At 43.3% G+C, this 24,476-nt stretch overlaps 2 protein-coding genes across 2 annotated transcripts in view; one reads left to right on the forward strand and one right to left on the reverse strand.

Moving 5' to 3' along the window:
• Positions 1-10,571, reverse strand: part of PRKCA (protein kinase C alpha) — a 358,338-nt gene extending 347,767 nt beyond the window's left edge. The window contains exons 1-2 of the mRNA XM_015235211.3: positions 10,143-10,571; positions 7,189-7,220 (exon numbers count right to left, since the gene is read on the reverse strand). Of these exons, the coding sequence (XP_015090697.1) occupies positions 7,189-7,220; positions 10,143-10,315 (205 nt within the window). The 5' untranslated portion in view covers positions 10,316-10,571. The remainder of the gene's footprint in view (positions 1-7,188; positions 7,221-10,142) is intronic.
• A 23-nt stretch (positions 10,572-10,594) lies between these two features.
• Positions 10,595-24,476, forward strand: part of APOH (apolipoprotein H) — a 48,699-nt gene continuing 34,817 nt past the window's right edge. Inside the window, exon 1 of the mRNA XM_072939444.1 lies at positions 10,595-10,736. Coding sequence (XP_072795545.1) covers positions 10,624-10,736 — 113 coding nt within the window. The 5' untranslated portion in view covers positions 10,595-10,623. The remainder of the gene's footprint in view (positions 10,737-24,476) is intronic.

The following is a 24,476-nucleotide window of genomic DNA, read 5'->3' on the forward strand; positions in this document are numbered from 1 at the left end:
ACCCTCCCACTCCCAGTAGTCAGCACTCAAGTGGTACCCAGTTGAACTCTTCATCCTTCCACACCTCCACCATCAAACGAGTGGTGTAACTGAAGTCTGACAAAGCAAAAGGAACTGTGAGGCTGCAGGGAACCCGGGTTAATAGCATAGACTCTGGACCCAAACAGCCTGGGTTTGAATCCCAGCTCTGTTATTTCCTCACTATGTGACTTTGGGCAAGCTACCAAACTTCTGTGCCTTGGTGCCCGTTTCCTGATCTGTAAAATGGGGATTACACTACTTACCTTTTCAGAAATGTTGCGAGGATCAAACGCACAATGAAAAGGACTCAGAACAGGGTTTAAGAGGAAGTGCTACATGGGTGATTGTTACTGTGTTTCACACACAGGAGAATCCCTACATCACAGACTTTGCACACTAGGTACTATACCAGACAACATCACGGCAACAGTCATGGTCTCATCAACACAATAATCAACACTTAAGAGTTAGATCATCTCTAAATAGAACTTGGCTTGAACTCGGCTATTAACTGCACCTTCCTCTTATCTCATTTCTCATACAAATTTGTCCAAGTTGGATCTAAACTTATTAGAGTACACCTTCAAGTCCTGTGCCTCTTCCCTTATTTACCTACCGGAGTCACCCAAGATAATACAGGTGGATCTCATATTTCCCAAAATGCCAAAACTAGAGATGTATAGATATTGGAGGGGAAATACAGTGAATGAAGGCATTAAAGATTAATTGCCTTCATGCTCTTCTCTGTGAACTTACTCAAATTCTAATCTTGTGCTGACAATTAATCCCCTCTATGCCATTCTCAATAGAAATCTATTTCCAGAAACCGTTTTCCCCTTTGTATAATTTAAAAGGGTTTCTTTTTAACGTGGCTACGGTAATTTCAAGTAGCCAATACAGAAATGTTCATGTCTCAGGTCAAAGTCTGACATGAGGTTTCAGTTTGGTGGAAGAGACTTGAAATCAAGGGTCTGTCATGGAAATTCTGACAGAGGACGGCGGCAGGGCCTTAATTCTATGCCACCAAGCCATGTTTCAGCATTTCCCTTAATGGCCTCATTCTTTCCTCCCCTCGTGTAAATCCAGGCTTTGTAAGTACCAAAAAAGTTTCCATTTGGCTCTGAAAAATGTTTTCTGCAGAACTGTTAGCATCTGAACCCCTGCTCCACCCTTCCAGGCTGGTAAATTCAACTCTCGTTTCTTTAAAAATGACAGCATTCTGAGCTTAACGGGGCACTTTTGAAGGAAAGTATTAAAGAATTAGACAGCTCCGAGATGCCCAGCCTGTCACAGCATTTAAGTTTTTCCTTCCAATGGAAAGAAGCTCGTCAAGGGACTGTAACAGTTACAACCACTCTCCTCCATCCTTCTCCCATCAAAGTGCAAAAACCTTTCAGGTAGAAGTTTTTAAAATGCCTGAATCAAGTTGAATTATTCTTCCCTCTGGAGCATGACAATTGGCTTTCAGCTATTAGCAACCTTGAAGTAAAAAATCATTTTAAATAACGGTACCAAACATACTGGAGCTGGTTTTAATTTTTCCACCCTGTATCCAAAGCATCTCCCCACCTCCTGCTGTGACCCATCATATGTTCTTGTTTTGTTTGTGGCAGTTAAGATTTCTGATGCCTCGGTACTTTTCAAAAGTTAGAAGGCACATAAAGTGCTTTCTTCCTACTATACCAACTCATCAGGTTTAATCTTACACATAATTTATAGATACAAGTTAAAATATAGAACAGAAAATTTTAAGTATGCTTAGCTTCAGAGAGTACTTTTTCTGAAGCCATCTAAAGAGCTACCCTAGTTGACATAACTAGATTATAAACTAGATTTTTTTTTAAACAATAGGCAGGCAGAAGTCACTGTGATCCTTCTGGCTATGAACATTCATATCATATCTCTAATATTTATATAATTTTACACCCAGCAAATATTTATGTACTGTCTACTGAGCGCCAGGCACTGCATTAAACACTGGAGACAAAGAAATAAGGCTCAGTCCTTGCTCTCAAGGCTGGCAGAGCAAACAGACAAGTACTAACAGGGTAAGGATCCCATGAAGGGGAGCGTGCCCAGAACGGCAGGGAGCATGAAAAAAGGTCCGAGTTAAACTTTAGCCTACAACTCACAGGTGAAACAGGTATTATCTGGGCAAAAAAAAAAAAAAGGCTGGGGAAAGAATCAAGAAACACTTCCTGGAACCCATAGCTTATTTACAGGGACTAGAGAGTGGGAAGAAAGCACACTTAGGTGAGTCTGAGACAAGACAGCAGATTTAAGAGCCTTAGCAGGCCCTGCCAAGGAGCTGGACTTCATCCTGATATAGAAGCTATGCAATTAGAGCTATTTTGAAAACAGAACAAAGGAAAAAAATGAGTGAGCTAAGGGTTCATGAGCCTAAAAACTTAAAATCTGAGTATCACCCAGGAGAGTGAAACACTCAGGATAGTAAGTCATTGTAAAATTAAAGGAAACGTAAAGTCAGATTCATCTGCAAAAATACTTATTTGGTTTCTACTGCATAAAAGGATGCGTAACCACTCCATACACCACAGCATCAGCTTCTGGAGGGGAATCTGTGTGAATAAACACGCTTTCACTTGGTGTGCTGAGTGAAAGATGCAACTCAGAAAGCCGTTCGTCAGAAATCATTTCACAACCAGTTTGTACCAAATGGGAATCCCCAATACTCCTTCTCCCCGCGTGTCCCACTCCTAATGAGTATGCATGCACTTCTGCGGAGGAAAAAAAAACCTGTTAGTTCTAACTGCCCACCACAAGCACTTTTCTGCATTTTAGTCACTGTGGACAATTTCATCTTTGAAACTGAAATAATGCTTTGCTGTGACCTCAGTGCAAAACCTCCAGAGTTTCGAGTTAAACTCACTTGCTCGCACCTGTCTTTTTGGAACTGTACAGATAACCAGGAGTTCATCTGTAGTTCTCATAGTGTCTAATTTGGGGGAGGGGACAAAATGAGAAGTGGGGTCCTGAGATGCTGACCTGTTTTGAAGATGGAAGACCCCGAAATAGGTCTTCAAGATCGAATGTCACCAGCAAAGGTGTAGGTAAAGTTGATTTTTAACCCTTAATGACAGAAAAATACAGAGCTTCAGTTACAGTCACAGGTGAAGAACAGAATTTGGTGTGTTCTTAGAAGGGAAGCAGCTTCAGATTCACAACCTTCATTCGCAGCGGCATACTGCAAGCATGTGAATCTGATCAGTTCCCGGCAAACAGAAACACCCGGTGCCGACCGTTCAGAGCCAACAGTCTGTCAATCGTGGACAAGACATCCGCGGGAATTAATTCTGACGCTGTCTCTTTAGGGGATATTAATCCGAGAGCCAGGGTGAGCAGTACATTTTAATCTGCGACATTCACCGAGAGGGAAAGAAGAGAAAAAGCAAGAAAAGCACGCCGAGGTTAACCAGATGTAACAGGCTAACTGGCACGTCCAATAAGCAGGTCACATTTTGAGAGGCTGTTTCTATCACTGTAATTAGAGGAGCGCTTGGGTCTTGCTAACTCTGAGGAGGAAAAAACAAGTTGGCTCATTCCTTTTCCAGTAGTGAAAGGAGGAGATAAGGCTGTCCCGGCTCTCAGACAACTGCTTTTAGAAGCAGCCAGAGCAGGACAGAGACTCCTGACTGGAGACAGACCTCCCAGGTTTGAATCTCAACTTCAACAATGAGGCCAGACAAGCTTACTTCTCTTTCTTTTAAGAAAAAAAAAAAAAGTGGACAAGGACCAGCTCTCCACCAGCTTCATGAGATGAAGTGAGCACTGAGCAGATCAAACCTACAGAACATCAAGCCGAAGAAAAATCAAAAGGCAAATCTGCGTCCTGTCATTTCAGCTCTATAAAGGCACACGCTTGTCTTCATCTCCGAGAACCTTAAGGAGGTTCCATGTCTTCAAGATCTATCCTGCACTTTCTTCTCCCCCGTGTTTAAGGTCCTTGGTTCTACCAGGACAGGAAGCAACTTCTCACAACGGAGTGGTCCTGGGCATCTGTGCAGGGTTGTACCCCTGCACGGCCACATAAGGATGGCGCAGAACCCACCAAGCCAAAGTGGGAATAACCCAATGAACCACTCCAGACAACTTCCCTGCTTCCACTGATGCACTATCTTGGAGAAGGGAAGGAGGTGGGAAATCACCCTACATGCTTTTTCACATCCTTATAAGACATATAATGCTTTCTAAATGGCACAGACTACAACCCCAGTTTTAAGGACTAAAACTTATTTCTTAATCTCTCAACTCTTACTTAACACTTTGCAAGTAAAACGATGAGTATTTTAGATTTAAAGCTAACTTACTCCACGAATATGTGACTCATCTGGACCATATGCACCTCTAGCTGAAGTATACTTAGCCACAGATATTTTATCTACTGACCAAAGCAACACACTTCATACTGAGAGCTAGAAGACGCAGTCTCCATCAGCTGATGGCTGAGGAATACTAAAAGCAGCCTCGAACTCCAGCTGCCATCTCCAGAGCGTGTGCTGCCAAAGGCACAGATGAGAACAAGTCATTCTTCCGAATAAGAATGAGACTATCAAACAGAACCAACGGGAAAAGTTAGAGAACATTAAGAGAAAACTTAAATATATTCTAAAACGGTCCGATGTTAAGATTGAGGCAATTGCTGAAACAGGAAACCCTGGGTAACTATTGTGTGATTAAAAGCACTGTCCTGAGCTAACACATCCTTAATTAAGTTACAACAAGAAGGCAATGGGTTAGCACAGGCATATTTGAAGTCAAATACAGATGACACATACTAAACAATTGTAACAAGGAGTTAGCACGCTACAAATAGACTTACCCTTGAAATGGATTCTGAGAATTAAAATCTGTAAATGCAATAGGGGAACTCTATTCAAGAGATCTGGTTTAATTCTTTCAAGCAAAGAACAGTGCATAGAGCACATTTTCACTGCTATGATTTGTCTGGTTCAAAAATCCTGAATTTCAATTAAGGAAATTCACAGGACAAATATAAATAGTTGAAACATGTTTCGAAACGTGCTCAACCTTATGCAGGAGACGGAACTTGAAAGGCCCTTTTCACCTACCACAGCAAAAATGTAGAAGACTTTACAGTATCCACTACTGGTAAGAATGGAGAGAAAGGGGTAAGCAAATGGAATATGAAAAATATAAATTGGAATCTTTGGAGATCAACTTAGCTGTGCTCATTAAAATTTAATGTGTATACACACACTTTTAGGTATCTATTGTAGAAATACACGTATTAGTGGTCCAAGAGTACTGACAGCTGTATCTGGACTAATAAGAACTTAGAAACAATTAAAATGTCCATCAGTAGAGACACAGGTGAATAAATCTGGTATCTCCACACATGCAACCGAATAAAGTAGAACTGACATTTTGAGATGGAAGGACATCTAGCGCCTACTGCTGAGTGAAAAATGTCGCAGGATGATTGCGAAATTTGATCTCTTTAAAAAGCATGTGAGTAAGTGAATGAATGGATGTCTTAGACATTATCCCTGAGGGCGAGAAGGGAAAAGGGTATATACAATTTCATTTTTATACAGTGTTTCTACAATTTTTGTATCACTTTTATAATTTAGGTAGAAGGGAGAGATGCTGACAGACTTAATCTGCTAATCCACTATAAATTCTGGGAATTTAGATGCTCTGGGAAAACCATTCAGGTCCTGCTGTAGCCTCGTGTGCCCACTCTTCAATGTCACCAACCAAATCTGCAGGTCGAAAAGGGACCAATCCTATCCTAGGATCTTTGTGTGTAGAAAAGGATAGTTTTTTAAAAAATAACATACCGACCTTCTCTTCGACAGTATCTAGAACATTTAGTAAACATGTTTCCTCTAAGTTTCCATAGGTTCCCCATTCAAACATATCAAAAATGACAGTAGATACGAATCATACTGGCCCAGAATCACAAGGTTACATTTTTAAACTTCCTAAAATCATGTTCAAAGACTTCAAACGTTGCCTATGAAGTTCAGGTCCACCACTTTGAGAACTGCAAAGAGCCACAGCTTCCTTTTATCTCTTATGAAGAGACTGGCAACGCGCCTTTCTCATTCTTTTTCAAAGGACTCTCCTGATTTCTCAGTGTAACTCTCAAAATAATTTATTCAATAGGGGTTTTAAGCACATTGCGAAGAAAAGTAGAATACTGATGAATTAGTCCACAAAATCCCTGCACCTAAGACATGTTTAGAAAATGCATATAAGAAACAAGCTCACAAATCTGCAGGGTTTAAAAGGCAACCAATTTACCAGAACAATTTTTAAGTTATAAAAAGTACACCCAGTGTCTCTAATGTGCTTAATATTAAACAGCATTAGGATAATATTTTCCAGGCTACAATGTACTTTCCACTTGCCCTAATAATAAACCTATGCCCAGATGGGAAATGTAACCAGAACTAAATAAACATAATATAGACAGTGAGCAGGAGAGCCAGAAGGTGGGCTAATGAACGCAGGATGCCTTCACAAGTGAAAGTGTTCTAAAAAAAAAAGTTTAAACAGAAGAGTATGAAAAGTTCAGACGCTAGATGTGCATAAAATGCAACCACAGGTCAGAGGAGGAAATGGATTTCTTTGTGGACGCAATGGATAGCATTAGATGTCTGTCACATTGTTAAGGTGAAGGAGTAATGTGCCTCGCCCTACAGCAGCCAGTCGTCATCAAGACATCTACACAACTTTTAAAACGTGCCATCTCTGTTCTGGATGACAGTTGGTGATCAGAAAACAAATTTATCACTGTGATGTATGGCCTACAACTAGGAGTCCAACCCAGTGCATAGGCAGAAGATGAACAAAAACAGGAAGAAAGAAAAGCCACACAAAGTGATTCCATTTTTTTCCGAACACCCACACACAGACAAGTCTCCGACAAGCATGTTCTTGGCAACAAAAATAAAGTTACAGGAAGGTTTTTTTCCTTCAAGAAAAAGGCAGCTCTATACGTAGATTACCAGGCAATACCATACGATTTTTTTTTAAGGCCCAAATTTACAGCCCTCATTTCGAAAATATCTAAGCAACATTTTTTTGGATCACAAAGCAAAGACGACCAGAAACACTGTTCCAGTTTGGAACGCTTATTTCACGTTGTACTTGAAAATGAAATCCAACATGGCAGCTTACCTTGGCACTGGAAGCCTTGTTTCCCAAACCCCCTGAAAAACAAACAAGAACAAGATTTCTTAACATTGTGTGTTGGATACCACACTTTAAGCCAGTTATGTGACAAAGCATCCTACAGAGTTAAAGATTTGTACGTGAAACCCAAGGACTTGACAGTAAAACATGTCTAACTAGCTAACTGGAGTACAACGCTGTCAATTCAACTTTGAAGAGGTCTGACCTCCCTAAAGCTCGCTGAACCATTTCAACGTATTCAAGGTTCATTTCCAGCTTTTCACACTTTGTTATCGATACTCAAATTTCAAGGCAAGAATATGACTACATTCAAAGTTGTTGGCTACAATATTCAAGTAACAAAAAGGACCTTATGGTCAAAAAAAAGTGGCTTAATACGGTCCTTAAAGACCAACTGAAAATTGCTTTTTCTCCCTAAAAAGACAACTAGAAAGTGGCTTCATCGTTTGCCTGTGAATTTGTTTAAAACAGTATTTGTCATCTAGAAGCTGCCAAACAGCACCACTCTTAACACTGAATTTTTGCTTAAAGGAGCCAGGTTTTACAAATATCATTCGTCTTGTTTGCAGGTGAGATTATGATCTAATTTTACTGAGAAGCAGTAGCACTTAAAGCACATTCAAAAGCTATTCTGCTCTTGTAAATTACTTTGGAGAATTTACTCTCTAAGCGGAGAACCCAGACGTGGACATTAAATTGCAAATACCATTCCAACTAGGATGAACTACATTAAAATCCTCAGAAGGTTATGAGTCCATCTCTTGCTTTACATAGCATTTTAAGTTTACAAAGCACTTCAAATATCTCTATGATTAGCTTAGTCCTTCCCCCCTCCAAAAAATACTTAAACCCAAATAGTTTTAAAATACCAGTGCTTTAGTATTTAGATGATTCGTAAATCAAAGGACCCAGAGAATAAAGAAAACTGGAAAATTAAAACCTGTTACGCAAATTCTAGACAATATTTTCTGGAACTTCCAAGTGGCTGCCTTACAGTTAAGTGGAGAAGGGGTGCAGGGATTACTCTGGGAGGAACAGGACAGGGTGATCTTTATTTTCCACTTCATGTTACACCTGTGACCTGACATGCCACAGCAGTTCACCAGGAGCTAACAACTGATAGTGGAAAGACTTTAGCCAGCCTGCAAATGTATGTTGCAAGTCCCTTTTCCAACTTATCTACTTCCTTCAAAAGTAATCAGCAGTCTAACTGATCCCTTTTAATGGGATTTCACAGCTGACACAGGAGGCTGAAAACACCCCCTTAACTAAATGCAGTATCTTCTCTGCCCTGATGCTCCAAGCACTTATTTTAATTTAGCCTTATCTACAATTACCTACTCCTTGGAGTGCAATTGCTTCATATGCTGACTACACGTTGGAAATCATTCATAGAGGTGGCTGTGCTTGTCATAAGTGTGCTTTTGAGCTGATTTCTAAAAAGGATTGGAAAAATTAAGCATTTATTAGCACTTAGAGATGATTCCCCAGGTGTGGTGCATTCAGATAAAGTCGACCATAAAAGGAAAATGAAGCACTTATCAGCACCACCTTTGTAGGATTTGCCCTTAGAGATGATTTTCCCCAGGCGTGACAGATCCAAGTAGCAGCATCCATAAGTTTTCCGGAGGGCCCCAGCAAGATACTTAAGCCACACAGCCAGCTGCTGTCAGGGAGCACTACGTGGCTGCCACCCTGGGGCCGCTCCCCAGCCTAGGAAGGGTGGGAGTTAAGGAATCCTAGCTACAGCTCATACTTAGGGACCTTCCTGCATCCAGGAAGGCAACCTGAAAAAACCTACTGCTCCTCCAACTAGAGCACCTGGACTTACTTTAGTTTCAGCTTTCTAAACTTGGGGGGGGGGGGTCGCCGATCTCTAATAAAAGTTCTGGTTAATAAAAGCCATGATTCTCTCACTAGGGAAAAAAAGCATACACACGTACACGATTTCATCTAGTTTTACAGGGTTCAGAGACCCCCTGAAGCCCATCCACTTACCAATTCCCCCTAAAGCTCCCAGGCACCCCCCAAGTTAATACCTGCGTTCACTTAAAGTTACCTGAATTCTGACACCTTTAGCCCATCCAGTGTTTTTCTTAAATAAGGCCTCTGTCCTCATCAACAGGGTTACAAGTCTAATCTCGTGTTGACAGGGTCTATTTTAAATGACTCCCTCTGCCCTTCTGCCATTTGCTTGCTCCGTTTAGTTCCCCCTCCCCCACTGCAAGCTTTCAACAGTTTGCTGCCTCTCCAACTCTCCGGGCTCACCCAGGAAAGTCGAAGTCTCTCCGTGCCCAGTAGATACAAGCTACAGTAGGCAAGGATCCAAGGTTCCAGGGGAGTTCAAGCCCGAAGGGAAACACAAAATACACACTCCCCGAATGCGCCCAGCCTGGCTAGCCAACAACTTGGACCGCGCCGCTGCGTCGCCGCCGCTCCCCCGCTTACTCCCGGGCGTGTTTCCCCGGGAAACTCTGCCCTCTGGATTCTAACCTCGCTTTCCTCTTCGCTCACTCCCCGGCAAACGGCTGCTCGCCGGTCTGTACCGGAGGGCGGGAGCGCCGGGGAAAGACGGGGGGCACCAGCCCGGTGGAAGGGATCAATGTCACTACCACGCCGGGCCAGCCTCCCTCCTGCAGCAAGGGGTGTGTGACCGGGAGGCTACTTCCCCGGGAGTCCTGTCCGCGTGTGTCAGTGGCCGGGGCGGCCAGGCGCGCGGGTGTCATTCCGGGAGAGAGTTGGAACTCCCGCCGGCTCTCCAAGTTCCCCGAGTGAGTTAGCCCCAGGTGGGGAGACGCGCCCGTACGGGGGGGGGGCGGGCCAGGCGAGGGTCCCCGGGGGCGAAAGGATCCCGAACTGAACTAGAAGAGGCTAGTGCCCCGCCGCCGAGAGAGGGGACCGGGCTGCCGGTCCGTGCGCCCCGCCCCGCGCGCACCTACCAGATGAAGTCGGTGCAGTGGCTGCAGAAGGTGGGCTGCTTAAAGAAGCGGGCGATGAATTTGTGGTTCTTCACCTCGTGCACGTTCTTCTGTCTCAGCGCCCCTTTGCGGGCGAAGCGGTTGGCCACGTCCTGAGACGCCGTGGAGTCGTTGGCCGGGAAAACGTCAGCCATGGTGCCCCCCAACCACCTCTTGCCTCCGCCGGGGAGTAGCAGCCGGGGAGGCCCGGGTGGGCGGGGGCGGGCGGGGGAGGGGCGGCGGGGCCGCGGGCGACCCCGGGCGGGGGGCGCGGGCCGGCGGCCGAGGTCGCGGCGAGGAGGCGCGGCGGCGGCGGCGCCGGGGGAGAGTCGGGCCGGAGCGGCGCGGAGCGGGAGCCGGAGCCGCTGGCTCGCTCGCTGGCCCCACGCTCACTGACAGCCCGGCGCTCGCGCTTCCTACTCTCGGCGGCAGAGGCGGCCCGGAGCGGCGCCGCCCACCGCGCATGCCCCGAGTGCGAGAGCCGCGCGCGCCTGTGGGGCCGCGCGCGGACGGGCGCGCGCGGCGCGGGCGCCGGAGGAGTCGGCGTCTCCGCGTTTTCGGAGCAGCCCGGGAAAGGTGAGAGGCTGCGTCGGCCCTGGGAGGGCCGGCCCGAATTTGGGAGCGGAGGAGGACGCCGGGAGGGGCGGGCCCGTTCGCCTCCGCCGCCTTCTTCTCTTCCTCCCTTTTCCTCCCCTTGGGCCGCGCGGCTCTCCTCTCTCCTCTCCTTCCGCTCCTCTCGCTCTGCCCACTCCCCTCCCGTCTGCCTCCTCCCGCTCCCGCGCTCTCCCTCCAGCTCATCCTCCTCCTCCTCGCAGCCCGAGTCCCGGGATGGGGCCTCGCTCCGACCCGCTCGGACGCTCACTTACTGCTCCCCGCTCCCTGTCTTCCAGGAGCCACCCGTGTTTCTCGGGCACGACGCCCGGGTTTTATCGGCTTGTGTCAATTTGAGGTTTCACCTGACTAAAACCTCCAGCCCCCGCCCACCACGCTGTTTTATACACGGCCCGAGAAAGGGCGCGAGTTTCAATCATGGAGCCCTGACCCTTTCACCTGCCTCCAGTGGTCGACCTGTATTTCACCTGAGTCTTGTGTAGACCTTTAGCTTGGTTGTTAGGATGGTTAAAGGACTTGTCCTGGTTGTTTATCCCGTTACATATTGGCTACCACAGTTAAAACTGCTGATAATCAGGCTTTCTTGATTTTACAAGTCCAGAACCTTAATTTAGAAATCGTTTTGCATTCTAAGCTAATCACTGCAATACTGACAGGTGCAGAGTGCGGCCAGTACATTTGTAAATTACCAAGTAAAACTGCTTGTGAAAGGGCAGCTGGTATGAATATGCAAAGGACGCACGTGGGGATGTACTAACTAATCACTTGCTGAATATTTATTAGTTCTGCCTGGAGGACGCTGAAATACATAAGGGAAACAACGATCTCCCAGCATTTCATTATTGCCTTATTTCGTTGTCAGATTCACTAAGTTCATTAAACAACTGCGTGTACTGAAGACATGGAGAAAAAGAACATGTTCAATCCTTCAAGAAGTTAAAAAAAACTTTTCTAAGATGCATACTATCTTAGGACATATCACATAAACCAAATGGGGCTATGATTTTTTTAAGTTTGCCCCATTGAATGCTTGATACAGGAATGTCTTTTTTATTTTGGCAGGTGTTACCTATTGGCTGGCCATTAATGGGGCATTCACTTTGCTGGCTCACTTACTGTCTCTCCTGTCGATAAAGTTGGTGCTTAAAGAGATTGCACCTGTTTAATATTCTGGTCAGAAATTTCTCCCCTGGTGGCGGCCCCCTCCAGTCTAAGGAGGCAAAGAAAAAAAGGAAGAAGCAAGGAAGGGAATAAAAAGCAGAGGGTGTCAGGAAAGTAGATCAAATTCTCTACAAAACACCATAAGCATCTCAAGCCATTGTTTACTGCTTAATACTTGTGAATCAAATGGAACGCAGTCGAAAGAACATAAACTCTCTCCTCACAGCCAACTGTATCTAAGACGGAGATTTTCCAACTTGTTACGTAGACAAGCTTCTTTCTGTTTCCCTGAAGCTTTGGTGTAAGGACAGAAGAAAAATATGGGGGAGTGGGAGGGTGGGGTTGGAGATAGTGAAGTCCCTGGGCTAAGTGGCAGGGGACATGAGCTGAGAACCAAATGGGCCTTGGCAACACCCTGGCCATCACCTGTGTCTGGGGTAGAGCGACTGATCTCAGACCAGACAGAGACAATATCTCTCTTTTCTATCTCAGGTTGTGGCTTGGCTTTGTTGCCTTGGTTATGACTGTTGTTCCTTGTGGGTATGGAGCGAACTAACTGGAAGTTCGTCGATTGATAGTTGGTCTGAGCTTGCCCACAGCTTAGCTTGGTTGTGGGGGCGGGGCTGGGAATGCACCTGGAGCAGGAAACCATCCAGCAGTCTAGCACGGCCCCCTGTAAGGACAGACGGGAATGTGGGCCACAACTGGCCCCGTAGCCCACCTGAGAAGGATCTCTGTGGTAGCACTAAAATGGAGGTGATTTCAGAAAGGGGAGCCCCTGGCAGGAGTGGTCACTTAGACCTGGGAGTTAATTATTTTAGAGTCTGCTGTATCACGGAGAAGTTGTTGGAAGGAACGGAAATAGTAGCCTGAACAGAGTTTGTGAGAACCCTCCTCTGTGACCCCTGCCTCTGAGAAGTACACTCGACACTCTTTGGAGAGGTGCTACCTAGACCAGGGGGGACCCAGAGGCTGCAGGCTGTGATCAAAGTCAGGCCACAAAACTGATGATTCTGCACCAGAGTGGTTTGCTGAAAACCAGGAATCTTTATGGTGCAACTGAAGTCTTGTTGCTCTAGGCAGATAACTGGTCTGTTTTCAGATGGACCAGGCCATTTTCATATTGAGCAATGGAACTTGCTTTTAGATGTGGAAAAAGTTTGATTCTGAAACGTATAGTGACCAAGATGATGTAAAGGCTCTTGTATTGCTCTGTGCACTGGATTCAAGGTTTAGGAGCTAAGTCAACTGTCATAAAAATAATTAATGAGGCAAGGTTAGCGTCAGGGTGAATGGCAGATCTCAAGAAGTGGGTAGAGAGGGATGAGTGAAATAGGTGAGGAAGACTGAGGGGTACAAACTTCCAGTTAGAAAATAAATGACATGGGGATGAAAGGTACAGCGTAGGGAACAGAGTCAATGACAGTGTAGTATCTTTGGTGACAGATGGTGACCAGACTTATCACGGTGACCATTGTGCAATGTACAGAAATACCGAATCACGGTGTTGTGCACCAGGAACCAACATAGTGTTGTGGGTCATTTATACTTCAACAAACAAACAAACTCATAGAAAATGAGATCAGATTTGTGATTATCAAAGGCAGGAGTGGTGCTGATGCAGGGGAATTGGATAAAGGTGGTCAAAAGGTACAAACTTCCAGTTAGAAGATAAATACGTACTAGGGATGTGATGTACAGCATGACTGACATAATTAACACTGCTGTATGTTATACTTGAAAGTGATTAAGAGACAGTAAATCCTAAGGAAAAAAATATTTTTTCTTTTCTTTTGTATCTATATGAGATGATGGATGTTCACTAAACTAATTGTGGTCATCATTTCATGATGTATGTGGGTCAAATCATTATACTGTACACCTCAAACTTTTACAGTGCTGTATGTCAATGATAGCAATAAACTGGAAGGAAAATAAAAGAAATGAGTAGAGATAAGGTCTGGCTAAGAAGGGGCTGTTTGGGGGTAAGTTAGGGAGCAGGGTAATATTTCATGGAGGTGGATGAGTCAGAAGCCCCCGTTAACCTCAAGGCTGCCAGAAGTTACTGATGAGAGGAATGGACAGACTTTCTGTTCACTGTGTCCACCTTGTTGTCCCTTTGAAAATGTGTTCCTAGTTTAAGAAAATAGAGTAACCTTCGGAAGGCCTTGACACAAAACATAGATTTCTAAGTGGGTATATTATATTCAAAGAAGACCATAATTCCCTAGTAAGTGAGAGAAGCAGAATGTAAAACAGTATCCAGAGATTCCATTTTGAGGGGGCTGAGGGTACAGCTCAGTGGTGGAGTGTATGCTGGGCATGCCTGAGGTCCTGGGTTCAATCCCTAGTACCTCCATTAAAAAATGAATAACCTAATTACCTCCCCTCCCAAAAAGATGAAAAAATAATAAATAATGTAAAAAAAAAAAGATTCCAGTTTTGAAAATGTCTGTACATGCATGCACACTCACGTCTGTATGAATATAAATACTCTTGTGCGTGTGCACACACGTAGACAAAGGTATATACAACAAAGTGCTCATTTAGGTGACTATCTGGGTGGTGGGAACATAAACATTTTTCTGTACAGGAAGAGATGCCTTTGGCCTAGGGCTCACATTTGGAAAGGGCATTAGAAACCATAATTTTTAATGTTTTCCTTCCATCAAAAGGAGGTATTTCTTATTTTTGACAGAAAATGTTTTACCGCCAGAACTTCGCTGTTCTTCCGTGGAGTAGAGACTGCTCCAATTTGAATGTGAATTGGTTGTGAAGTGTGTTTTCAGCTATGAAACCCTTACCTCCTTGATGCTAACCCCCCATGAGAAGTTAAATTCCTGCGTGGACTGCCCAAATGAGCTTCTTGGCATCCAGGATTTCTGTTTCCTCCCCAAAGCATTTTTTTCTCCACTTTCTGCGAGTTTCTGGACAGTAGCCATGGCACAGACCAGATGTGGGACTCAGAAGACCTGGGTTCAAGTGCTAGCTTCAGCACTTACTGGTTTGTGTAATTTGGACCAATTAACTTCTCCAAGTCTCTTATTTCTTAGATATTCATAACTACCCTAGGATTTCCTTAAGACTTTAACCAGATGATACATATATATAAGCGTATATAAATATAAATGAAACCAGATGATGTTTAGTAAATGCTAAAGTCTCATACAAACGCAGGCAGGATGGTTGTTCTCAGCTTTACCACCTCTGCATTTTGGAGAAAGTGAGTTGAAAGCTCTCCTCTTCCGGGCCCACTCTTCCTTCAAAATGGACAGATGTATTTCCCTCCACCCCCAGTGACTGTGAATTAGGAAGCAAGAAATGACCCATGGAAGGAGTACAAAAAATGGATCTTGGAGTTCACGTTTTAAACTCAGAACATTTCCTACCACCCTCACCTTTAAAGTGCTTTAAGAAAGGTTATGACACCTGGGTTCTTTGAAAAAAACCAGGAGCCAAAGGACTCAAGCAACTCCCATAGCCTTCCATTCACCTGTCATTTAATTGAAATGGGGCAGGTACTTAATAGTTAACTCATGATGCTTTCCTAAACGCGTCTCGGGGAGGTATCCACCCGTGTAAGTGTTAAAACTATGAATCCCGTGCACCTGTCACCCAGCTCCAAGAATGATTAATTCATGGCAAATCCTGTTTCATCTACCCCCTACCTTGTTTCTTTATCTTTACATAATAAAACCTTAAAATAAGTCATCAACTCTGGGAGGAACCTTTTAATGGCTATATGCATTATTTGTTGGTCCACAGATACATTTTGAAACTCACTGAATTGTCCGCTTTAAATTTACATACAGTTTATTGTAAATCGATGATGTACTCAACAAAACTGTAAACATTTCTCAAGCTAAATAGCTAAGTACACTAAAACAAATAAACAGAAAAACTGGAAAGCTAGCAGAAGGACCAGTTGGCCCTCCCACAGGACATTCAGTTGTCCTTACGTCGGGGCTAAGACATGCCCACTCTGTCCATTCAGTGTGAATCAAATTCAGTTGCAATCCCAAAGCACTCACGGAGCTCCAGCTTTATGACAGGTGCTCCACTAGACCCAGGAATACAACATGAAGGAGACAAGCTCTCTGCCCTCTGGGAGCCCAGACTCTTAAACTGATGTAACCCTAAAGGAGAGAGGTTCAGCCCTGGAGTGGAGTCTTGTTTCAAGAAGCACAGTCCAACAGGCGAAAGGAAATAAATTAAAATTAAAAGATTGTCATTCATTTTCCTCTAGGGTATGAAACAAAATCCAATTTATAACTCTCAACTGACTCTTTAACCCCCCTTTCTTTGTTCTTTCTCCTGCCCCGTATTCACTCTGACCTCCCACATTCCTTGTAACCTCTCAGAAACACCCTCCCCCCCCAAAATATTCCCTCCTTCTACCCACAGCTCCATCCGCTTTTCCTCCCCCTGCTCCACTTTACTGGTTTTTTTGGACTGTATTATATATCACTTTCAACAAAAGCCTCTTCCAACTCTCCCTTCAGGGTAAGGTCTTCCGCATTCTTTTTATGATTTTGCATCACAAAAATCTAGGAACTGGTTTTTAAAAGGGTAGGTTGCAATGAAAGTGAGCGTCAGGGTAGCTAAGGAGAGAGAGAGTGCTGGCAGTCACTGGATTCCCATCCATTTATTTAACAATGAATGCTAGGTGTTAGTGTATTGTTTTTATAATGACACAGTGGGGAGTCAAACACACAGAATCTCTGCTTTTGTGTGATTTATATTCTCTTTGGTGATTTGAGTGGGAGAGGGAAGTTTGTGGACACTTCCACCCAGGAAAATTTGGCTCATCTTCTCTTTTGCTGATCACCATCATTTAACACACATGCACAACTACCTTCAAAACTTTGATCGTGTTTGGGTTTGGATGTTTTATGCTGTCCCCAATGATGGAGTAAAAATAGCTCAGCTCCCACCAATTGGCACAGGGCAAGGATTCAAGCAGAACTTGGAGAAGCTGCTCAGAGGTATGTCCAACAAGGATTACTAGGTAAATTGGTAAGTGACATAGAATTCCAACTTCCTCTTGGGTGGAGGTTTTTCACAAGAGTTAGTACAGCAATGGCATGGTCCTTTTGAATGCACACTTAATATTTTTTGGCAAACTATACAAGCTGCAATTGTTTCTGTGGTTGGCATGGCCTTAGAACTAGAATGGTGACACTCCCAGAGCCTTGGAGTCCATTCAAACCTCATTCAAATTTCTATATAAGATGTGGCTCTAACAAATAGGAAGAATAGAAAAACCACTCAGAAACACAGTTTATTTAATAAATGCAGATTGAGCTCAGGCATAATGTGTTCACTAAATATTTATTACATGTTCGGGCACTGTTAGAGATATTGCGGATGAACAGTGAACAGAACAGAGTTTCACTGGAGATGTGGGAGGGGATCAGGCTTGTTTGGAGGGCCTTTAAAAGAGGGGAAGAAGAGAAACTGAAATCAGAGTTTAGAGGCTACTGTTGCAAATAAGAGTTTAAAAAAAAGGTGAGGGAGGGTGGTCAGTGAGCTCTAAATACATTTTTTTATGGGAAAATAAATTCATGTTTGTACAATAATGAGAATGACCCCAGAGAGGGACTAGTAAATAGATATGTCAAGTCATTCTGTTGATTAAATATAGTTGATAGGTACTGGGGAAGAAAAACTTTTTCTCTACCCACTTAGGTTCAGTGATCGGGGGCATGTGAATTAAATTGAGAAAAGACAAATGAACAGGAGAATGGACTGACTTTTATTCACTTACACAGAAGCAAAAATAAAAATGTTACTCAAAGGGATGGTTAGAGCTTGGGGCTCATATTCCATCTTAATAGGGGAGAGAAGGCACTTAGGTAAAAACAAATGACTTTTAGGAAAGACAAATGGGTCCTTAGGAGAATAGATGGGAAACATAGTATTTTTGTGACAACGACTGCTTAGGTGATCTCTTATCTTGGTGGTTTATCTCCAGTGATGAAAATTTTGAAATTCTCAGGGAGGGTATTTTATGACAGTGGAGTTCTTTTGGAAGGCTGTGCTTTTAGATAGAAAAGAAAAGTTCAGAGAAAAAGCCTCTTAACTGCACATCCATGATTCTCAAATGACTTCAGCTCAAAGTAATTTTAATGCCACAATGGTGTAAGTTTATATTTTGGAATCTGTGTTGGAGCAATAATTAAAAACAGCCCAACTCCATAGGAAGTCAGGGGAAAAGTCATTCCAGATGTCACAGTTCCAGATTTCCTTTGAAATGTCCGGCAACAACCTCAGCTAGGTGAGATGATAACCTCAGGTTGCAGATCATTTCAAATGTCTTCTGTTCAGTGGGTACATGTCTGCTTCACCTCCAGGAGATGGCAAATTAACTGTGTCAGTGACAAAGTAAAGCTGCAGTGTTTGTACTTTTGAGTTAAGTTTAGAAACAAGACTGTGTATACTCGTTTTCGAGAGAATTTGGCGTATTAGGGATTTTAACAGATTCTAATTTAAAATGTGTAGCTGAGTAAGAGATGTGGACTGATTTTAAGCTGAAATCTCCCTGACTTTGTAAGCAGCAGAAGATCACTTAAGAGAATTTTAAGACTAACCAGGTTTTTTTCCTTCTAATTTTATGGAGATCGACTATGTAAGTTGAAGGTGTACAGCACAATGATCTGATTTACGTACATCATGACATGATTATCACAGTAAGTTTAAGGAACATCCGTCATCTCATATAGCACCATTTTCATGAGTTGAATTCCTTAGATTTATAAACCTTTAAGTCTTAACGAGGGGACCTTGGTTTGCCAGAGACTTGACTGTTTATTATTACTATCATTTTCTTCAAGCATCTCTAAAGTGATTTGTAAACAAAAGAGTAAGATTTGTAAACTTTAAAGAGTTTAAGGAAGAACTGTATTTTTAAATCTGTAACATTAGCTAATTAAACCTGAATGTTAAAAATAGATCCTTCTGAAAAATAGATCCTTCTCTTAAACGTGAGTGTTAAAAAATAGATCCTTGTTTTTCTGGGCAAAATGAAAGAATGACAAACATGACCCTCAGGGAGATAAAAGCTCACATTGACCGTTTTGTGTGTAATTTTACCATATACCCACATTGATGCAGGGATTTTTTTCTGGTCCTTTTAACAAAGGTCTAGGAGCCATCAGGAAGCCCAGGGTTCATAGCTGGGATACTGTGTGCACGCACATTTCTAAGGGCGCTTGAGTTGCTTTCTTAAAAGTATGAAACACATATTCAGAGTGGGTTGAACTAAAGTTGTCAAATCTTGATTTATCACCTTTGAAGCTGAATGCTTCTCTTACAGTCTGAGTAGGATCAAAAACTGGTTTGAGCTAGGGGTGGAGAGAGTATAGCTCGGTGGTAGACAGTGTGCTTAGCATCACGAGGTCCTGGGTTCAGTACTGCCGTTAAAAAGTAAATAAGCCTAATCACCGCCTCCCCCCACCAAAAAAAAAAGAGAATAGCAAAAAAAAAAAGGTTTGCGCTAAATATGTATATAAATATATAAGAGGGAGACTAATGAAGGTTCAACATTGATGAAAATCTGGCCTCCCAATTGCTTCATAGCCTTAAGGAGAAAGAAAAACATGAGTGGAATTTCAAAGGCAGGAACTAAGTGCACACAGAAAGCATACTGGGCAGGGGAGGGTATAGTTTAGTGGTAAAGTGAATGCTTAGCATGCACAAGGTCCTGAGTTCAATCCCCAGGACCTCCATTAAATGACAAATAAATAAATAAGTAAACCTAGTTACCCCTTCCTCTCCCCCCACAAAAAAATTAAATTAAAGTTTTAAAATAAAAGAACGCATACTGTTTGATGAGAGCTGCTCTCTCACAGGAACAACAACACCCAGAAGAGAGAGCCTGGGGAGGTCAAGTCAGATGACGGTATTCCCCTGCTCTTTTGGGCCAATGAAATATAAATTTGAAATCCATAAACACTGTCTCAAATAAATACCTCTAGTTGCCATTAAGATAGTTTAGTTCTCTCTAGCTGACCTAAATTGATTGAATAGCAAAGTTTCACAAGAGAGAAACAACAATAAAAAAGAAAAAAAGCATTTAACAATTACCGAGGGCTTGACACTGTCTGAAGAATTATTTGAAACTCTTTGCGGGCAAGTGTGAACTCTTTCAATTCCCCCTTCCTTGAGGTGGGTGTTAATACTATCCTCGTTTAACCGATGAGGGGCAAGGGAGTACTGAGACACAAAGAGATGAAGTTACATACCCAAGATTGCACAGCCGGTAACCAGCAGGGCTGAGATTTGCGCCCTGGCAGCCTGACCCACAGCCCACGCCCTGAACCCATCCACTCAAAGGCCTACCGTCCACGGCCAATGCCACCATCATTTTCCACGTCAACCCTTGTGGCTAGTCAAGAGGAGTTCTCCCAAGTTGGTCCTCTCAAGGACAGAGTGGGAATTTTTTTTTTCCAGTTTAGGAGATCCTTTGGTGAGGAACTAAAGCTGCTGCTGACAGAATGTAAACATTGAAAGAGTCGGAGAGAAGGCAGTCTTCCATCTAGTGGTGCAAGAAGGCTGTGCTAATGGAACGTGGAGCTTCCTCGTGCAGCTCAAACAAGGAACAAATAAGCAAAACAAATATTTCACGGCGTCTGAGTCACCATCTCTTTGCTAGATTTTTTTTTCCTTTGATAGAGTGTATAATTTACCTGGGAGCATATGAACTAAGTGCAGATGGTGTCCAATGCTTGATACTTTATAACTCTACAACTATATCAATTTTAACCCGGGACCCTAAGCAACAAAGAATCATTAGTGAATAATAATGTCTTCTGTGCAAGTTAAAGAACTGGAGACTTGCATATGCTTTTGTGACTGTGAACTATCCCATATTCTGTCATTTTCTGTGCTCGCCAGTATGCCCTCCGGAGGATTCTCCTCTTCTCTGCAATAATTTAATTTATGGATAGAACATGGTAAAGAAAGGCCACTTTATGGACACTGACAAAATTAGCAACAAATGGCAAATTTGTTTTATGGTTTTTATTGCTTTTCCTCTGCCAATTCTCAAACACAGGCTAGCAAATTCCCTAGAATAGATACAGGTGTCTTGCACACAACAGTTCGACTCTCGGGTTCTGTATATGAGACTATAGAAAGACTTGAACAAGAAACACCTAGTTTCGTACCATAGACGTGAGTAACGTGTTGCAGATTGGAATCTACTCTTGTTCCTTCTAAGGTTAGATGTCTGACTGTGAAGACAAAGACACCTGTACAATAGTTTCTGTTGGGCTCTGTCTAAATAAAGATAAGCAGGCAGGCCTGGGCAGGCCATGGGGATGGCCGAGCTTGTCTCCCTTTTTCTCCTTCTCCGACCAGTAGTAGCAGACTCTCCACTTAGCTATCAAGTAGTTCCTGTCGTCCTGATCCCTGGCTTTTCCTCCTTGCCCCGACACACTCTGGGAGTTAATCTTCTTATGCTTAGTCTCCCCAACCACACAATTCGTAAAGTCCTTTTTTGTCCCGTCCTGCTTCATGGCACAGCATCTCAACTCCATTCATTCCACAGCCAGTAAATATTCCTAAAGCACCCACCATGGACAGGCACTGCGGATGCAGTGGTTACTCAAAGTCCCTCCTCTTATGGGGCTTCCATTCTGCTGGGCTGGGCTGAAATAAACCAACAGAACCCAAAACAGTGCCAGCCCTCTGTGCTTTGACCAAAACCATTCATATCTTGTTAACTCTATCACTTGATCTTATTTGCATTAAAAAAAATTTTTTTGATCCATCTATAGATTGTCTTTCTGGACTTTTAGAGAAATCTGCACGTGCTGGAAAGTGTGGGAAGACTTGGGAAGACGGGCAGCCCTCTTGCCCCTCATCGCTCCAGTTTTAAAGAGGGTCGTGGAAGCCCAGTCCTACTTACGGTGCCTATTAAGTGGGAGATTGTCAGAACAGGGCTCAGTCAGCCTCTTTTCTCTTCCCCCGGCTCCCTTGTTCTCGGCCTCTGCTGGGAGGCTGATTCTCAGGGCACAATGGTTTCTAAGGGATGTTTTCCCATCGCTCCCTTTTTGTGCTCAAGGTTGCAGACTCCAGAACCTGCTCTGCTCATCATAAGCACGGAACACTTTTGCTGCCCCTGTTACCTCGTCCAGTCCTCTCTCTGAGCCCTCTCTGCCCTTCCTCCCTTTGGCTGCCTCCATCCCTCCATGTCCCTGAAATCCCTAAGGTAACCAGTTGTCCCAGAACAGGCATCTTTATGCCATATCATCTGAAACATGGTAGCTAGAGTCCACGGCTCAGGGCTCCTGATTCTATTTGGACATCTTGCTTGGTCCTTTGAATCAGAGATCAAAGCCAAGTTTCTTGTCTTCGAGGAGCTCAGGGTCGACTTGTTTTAGTCCAGTGACTCATGATCTTTAGAAGATGCTCTAACTTCACTTCTGACTGATAGTCCTTAAAGGACCTTCCAGTTTTAAGTTCTCATGATTCCCGACTCAACCAATCAATCATCTTTAAACAAATACTAAGATGAACTTGAAGGGCTGTTGCCTGAACAAATTCTTTATGGAATAAAGAAAAGGGTTCAGTAAAAATCATTCATAACACTGCTAATTTATCCTTTCTGGAAATTGAATTTTCAGATGTAGGATCTCTTTTAAAAGTATGACTATACCCATTTGTACTTACTCCAGTATCTACAAAACACTAAATTATTGTGCTAAACTATCAAACACCCACCATTTTTGTAAAAGAGCCCTTTAGTGACATAAAATAGTTTTAACAATCACCAGTTCGCCTCATGTCACTTCATATGAGAAATAAATAAATATTTGTACAGTTGACCCTTGAACAGTACAGGTTTGTACTGCACAGGTCCACTTACACACAGATTTTTTTTCCCCAATAAATATGGTACCTATACTTTCACTTTATAGATCCATAAATTAACTAAGTGTGGGAGAAAGTATGTGTTCGATTAGAGATCACAGTACGTGGAATCAAAGGGACTAAGGTTTGAGTCCTGATTCAATTCAGACTGTTTCAGCTTCCTGTCCTTGGGTGAGTCATTTATAATTCCTTTGTTTCTGAGTCAGAGAGAGCAGTCTGCAGATTTTTTGCTGTGGGGGTGCCCCTAACTCCCACATTGCACAAGGGTCAGCTTATTTTAAGGAAGGATGCGCAGGATACGGAGAGAGCAAATCTTGTTATTCTTTCTTCTTACTGCAGTCTTATTGCCTGGAGGGACAGGCGAAATGGATGCCTATTTGTTGGGAAAGAGTCCACATGGGGTCCAGCTGCAGCCGTCCGAGGTGCCAGAGCTGTTCCTCATCTACGCAGGACCAGGCAGGGGCTCCGAGTGAACGGACCCCTGAACTGGAAAATCTCCACTGACAAACGAGGGTGCTGGGGCCAGAGGTCCTCAAACAACGTAAAGTGGAGAGTCAATGTGATTTCTCCTGGGGCACCCAGCTAATTATAGCCAAAAATGTTTTGCCTCAGATTACAGGAACCAACCCTCACCTCGATGGGTGCATGTGACATCCAGAACCAACCAGAGCGACTCAGAAGTTAAGGTGAAAACCTGAAACCTTTCCATCTGCATTTCTCCTTCAATGCGCTCAATGACTAAGATGCTTTGCAGCCTTACAACAGATATGGCAGCTTGAAAGAAAAGGAAACTATGTGTTGCTGGTGAACCTGTACAGATGGGGGGAGTGTCTCAAAACTGTGCTCTCCTTATGCTCCCTGTTTTTTCGTTTGAACTGGTTTCTGTTTTGTTTTTTTTTTTTAAAGAAAGCTCAGTTCTAAACGTGTGGTCAAATATAAATATTAGAGAAATATTTTTTCTCCCCGCTGCCTCCTCCCTTTTTATCCCCCAGAGGTAACCTCTGTATATACTTGCCTTTTAGAGAAAAATATTCATGTTGCACAACACAGTGTCGGAATCCAAGTTTTTAAAAAGTGACAGACAGATCCTTGAGAGGAGCCTCCATCTCTCCCACACCCCACGCTCTCTCTCTTTCAAAATGTCAGCCATTGGTTCCGTCAGACACTTGGAATGAAAAGATTAACGGGTATCAGAGCTCAGGATATCTTCTTCTCACTATGTCAAATAATGTCTTTTCATGTTCACTCAGCCTCAGAAGAGATCACTAAATAGTTGTTGATCAGATAGATTGTTTTTGGTTCATTAAAGAGCCATTTAATTGGAAAAATAATAAAGAGGCATAGAGCCTTCATTCTTGGCTTCCTTTACCACATAAAATATGCTGGAAGGCAGGTTTCCACATTCAGAGAGTCTCTGTGAAGGGGAGAGGATACAGCTTAAGTGGTAGACACAGGCTGAGCACGCACGGAGTCCTGGGTTCAAGCCCCAGTACCTCCCTTAAAAGTAAATAAACAAATAAACCTAATTACTTCCCCCTACACAAAACAAACAAACAAACAAAAGAATGTCTTTGGATGATCAGAAATGTAACTGGCCTAGAAAAAAGAGAGAGAGACAGACTGAGAAGCTGAGACTAGTTCTTGGAAGGACCTCAAGTGGATTCATTC

The sequence above is a fragment of the Vicugna pacos genome, chromosome 16, assembly GCF_048564905.1.
Source record: "Vicugna pacos chromosome 16, VicPac4, whole genome shotgun sequence".
NCBI classification, from domain to species: domain Eukaryota; kingdom Metazoa; phylum Chordata; class Mammalia; order Artiodactyla; family Camelidae; genus Vicugna; species Vicugna pacos.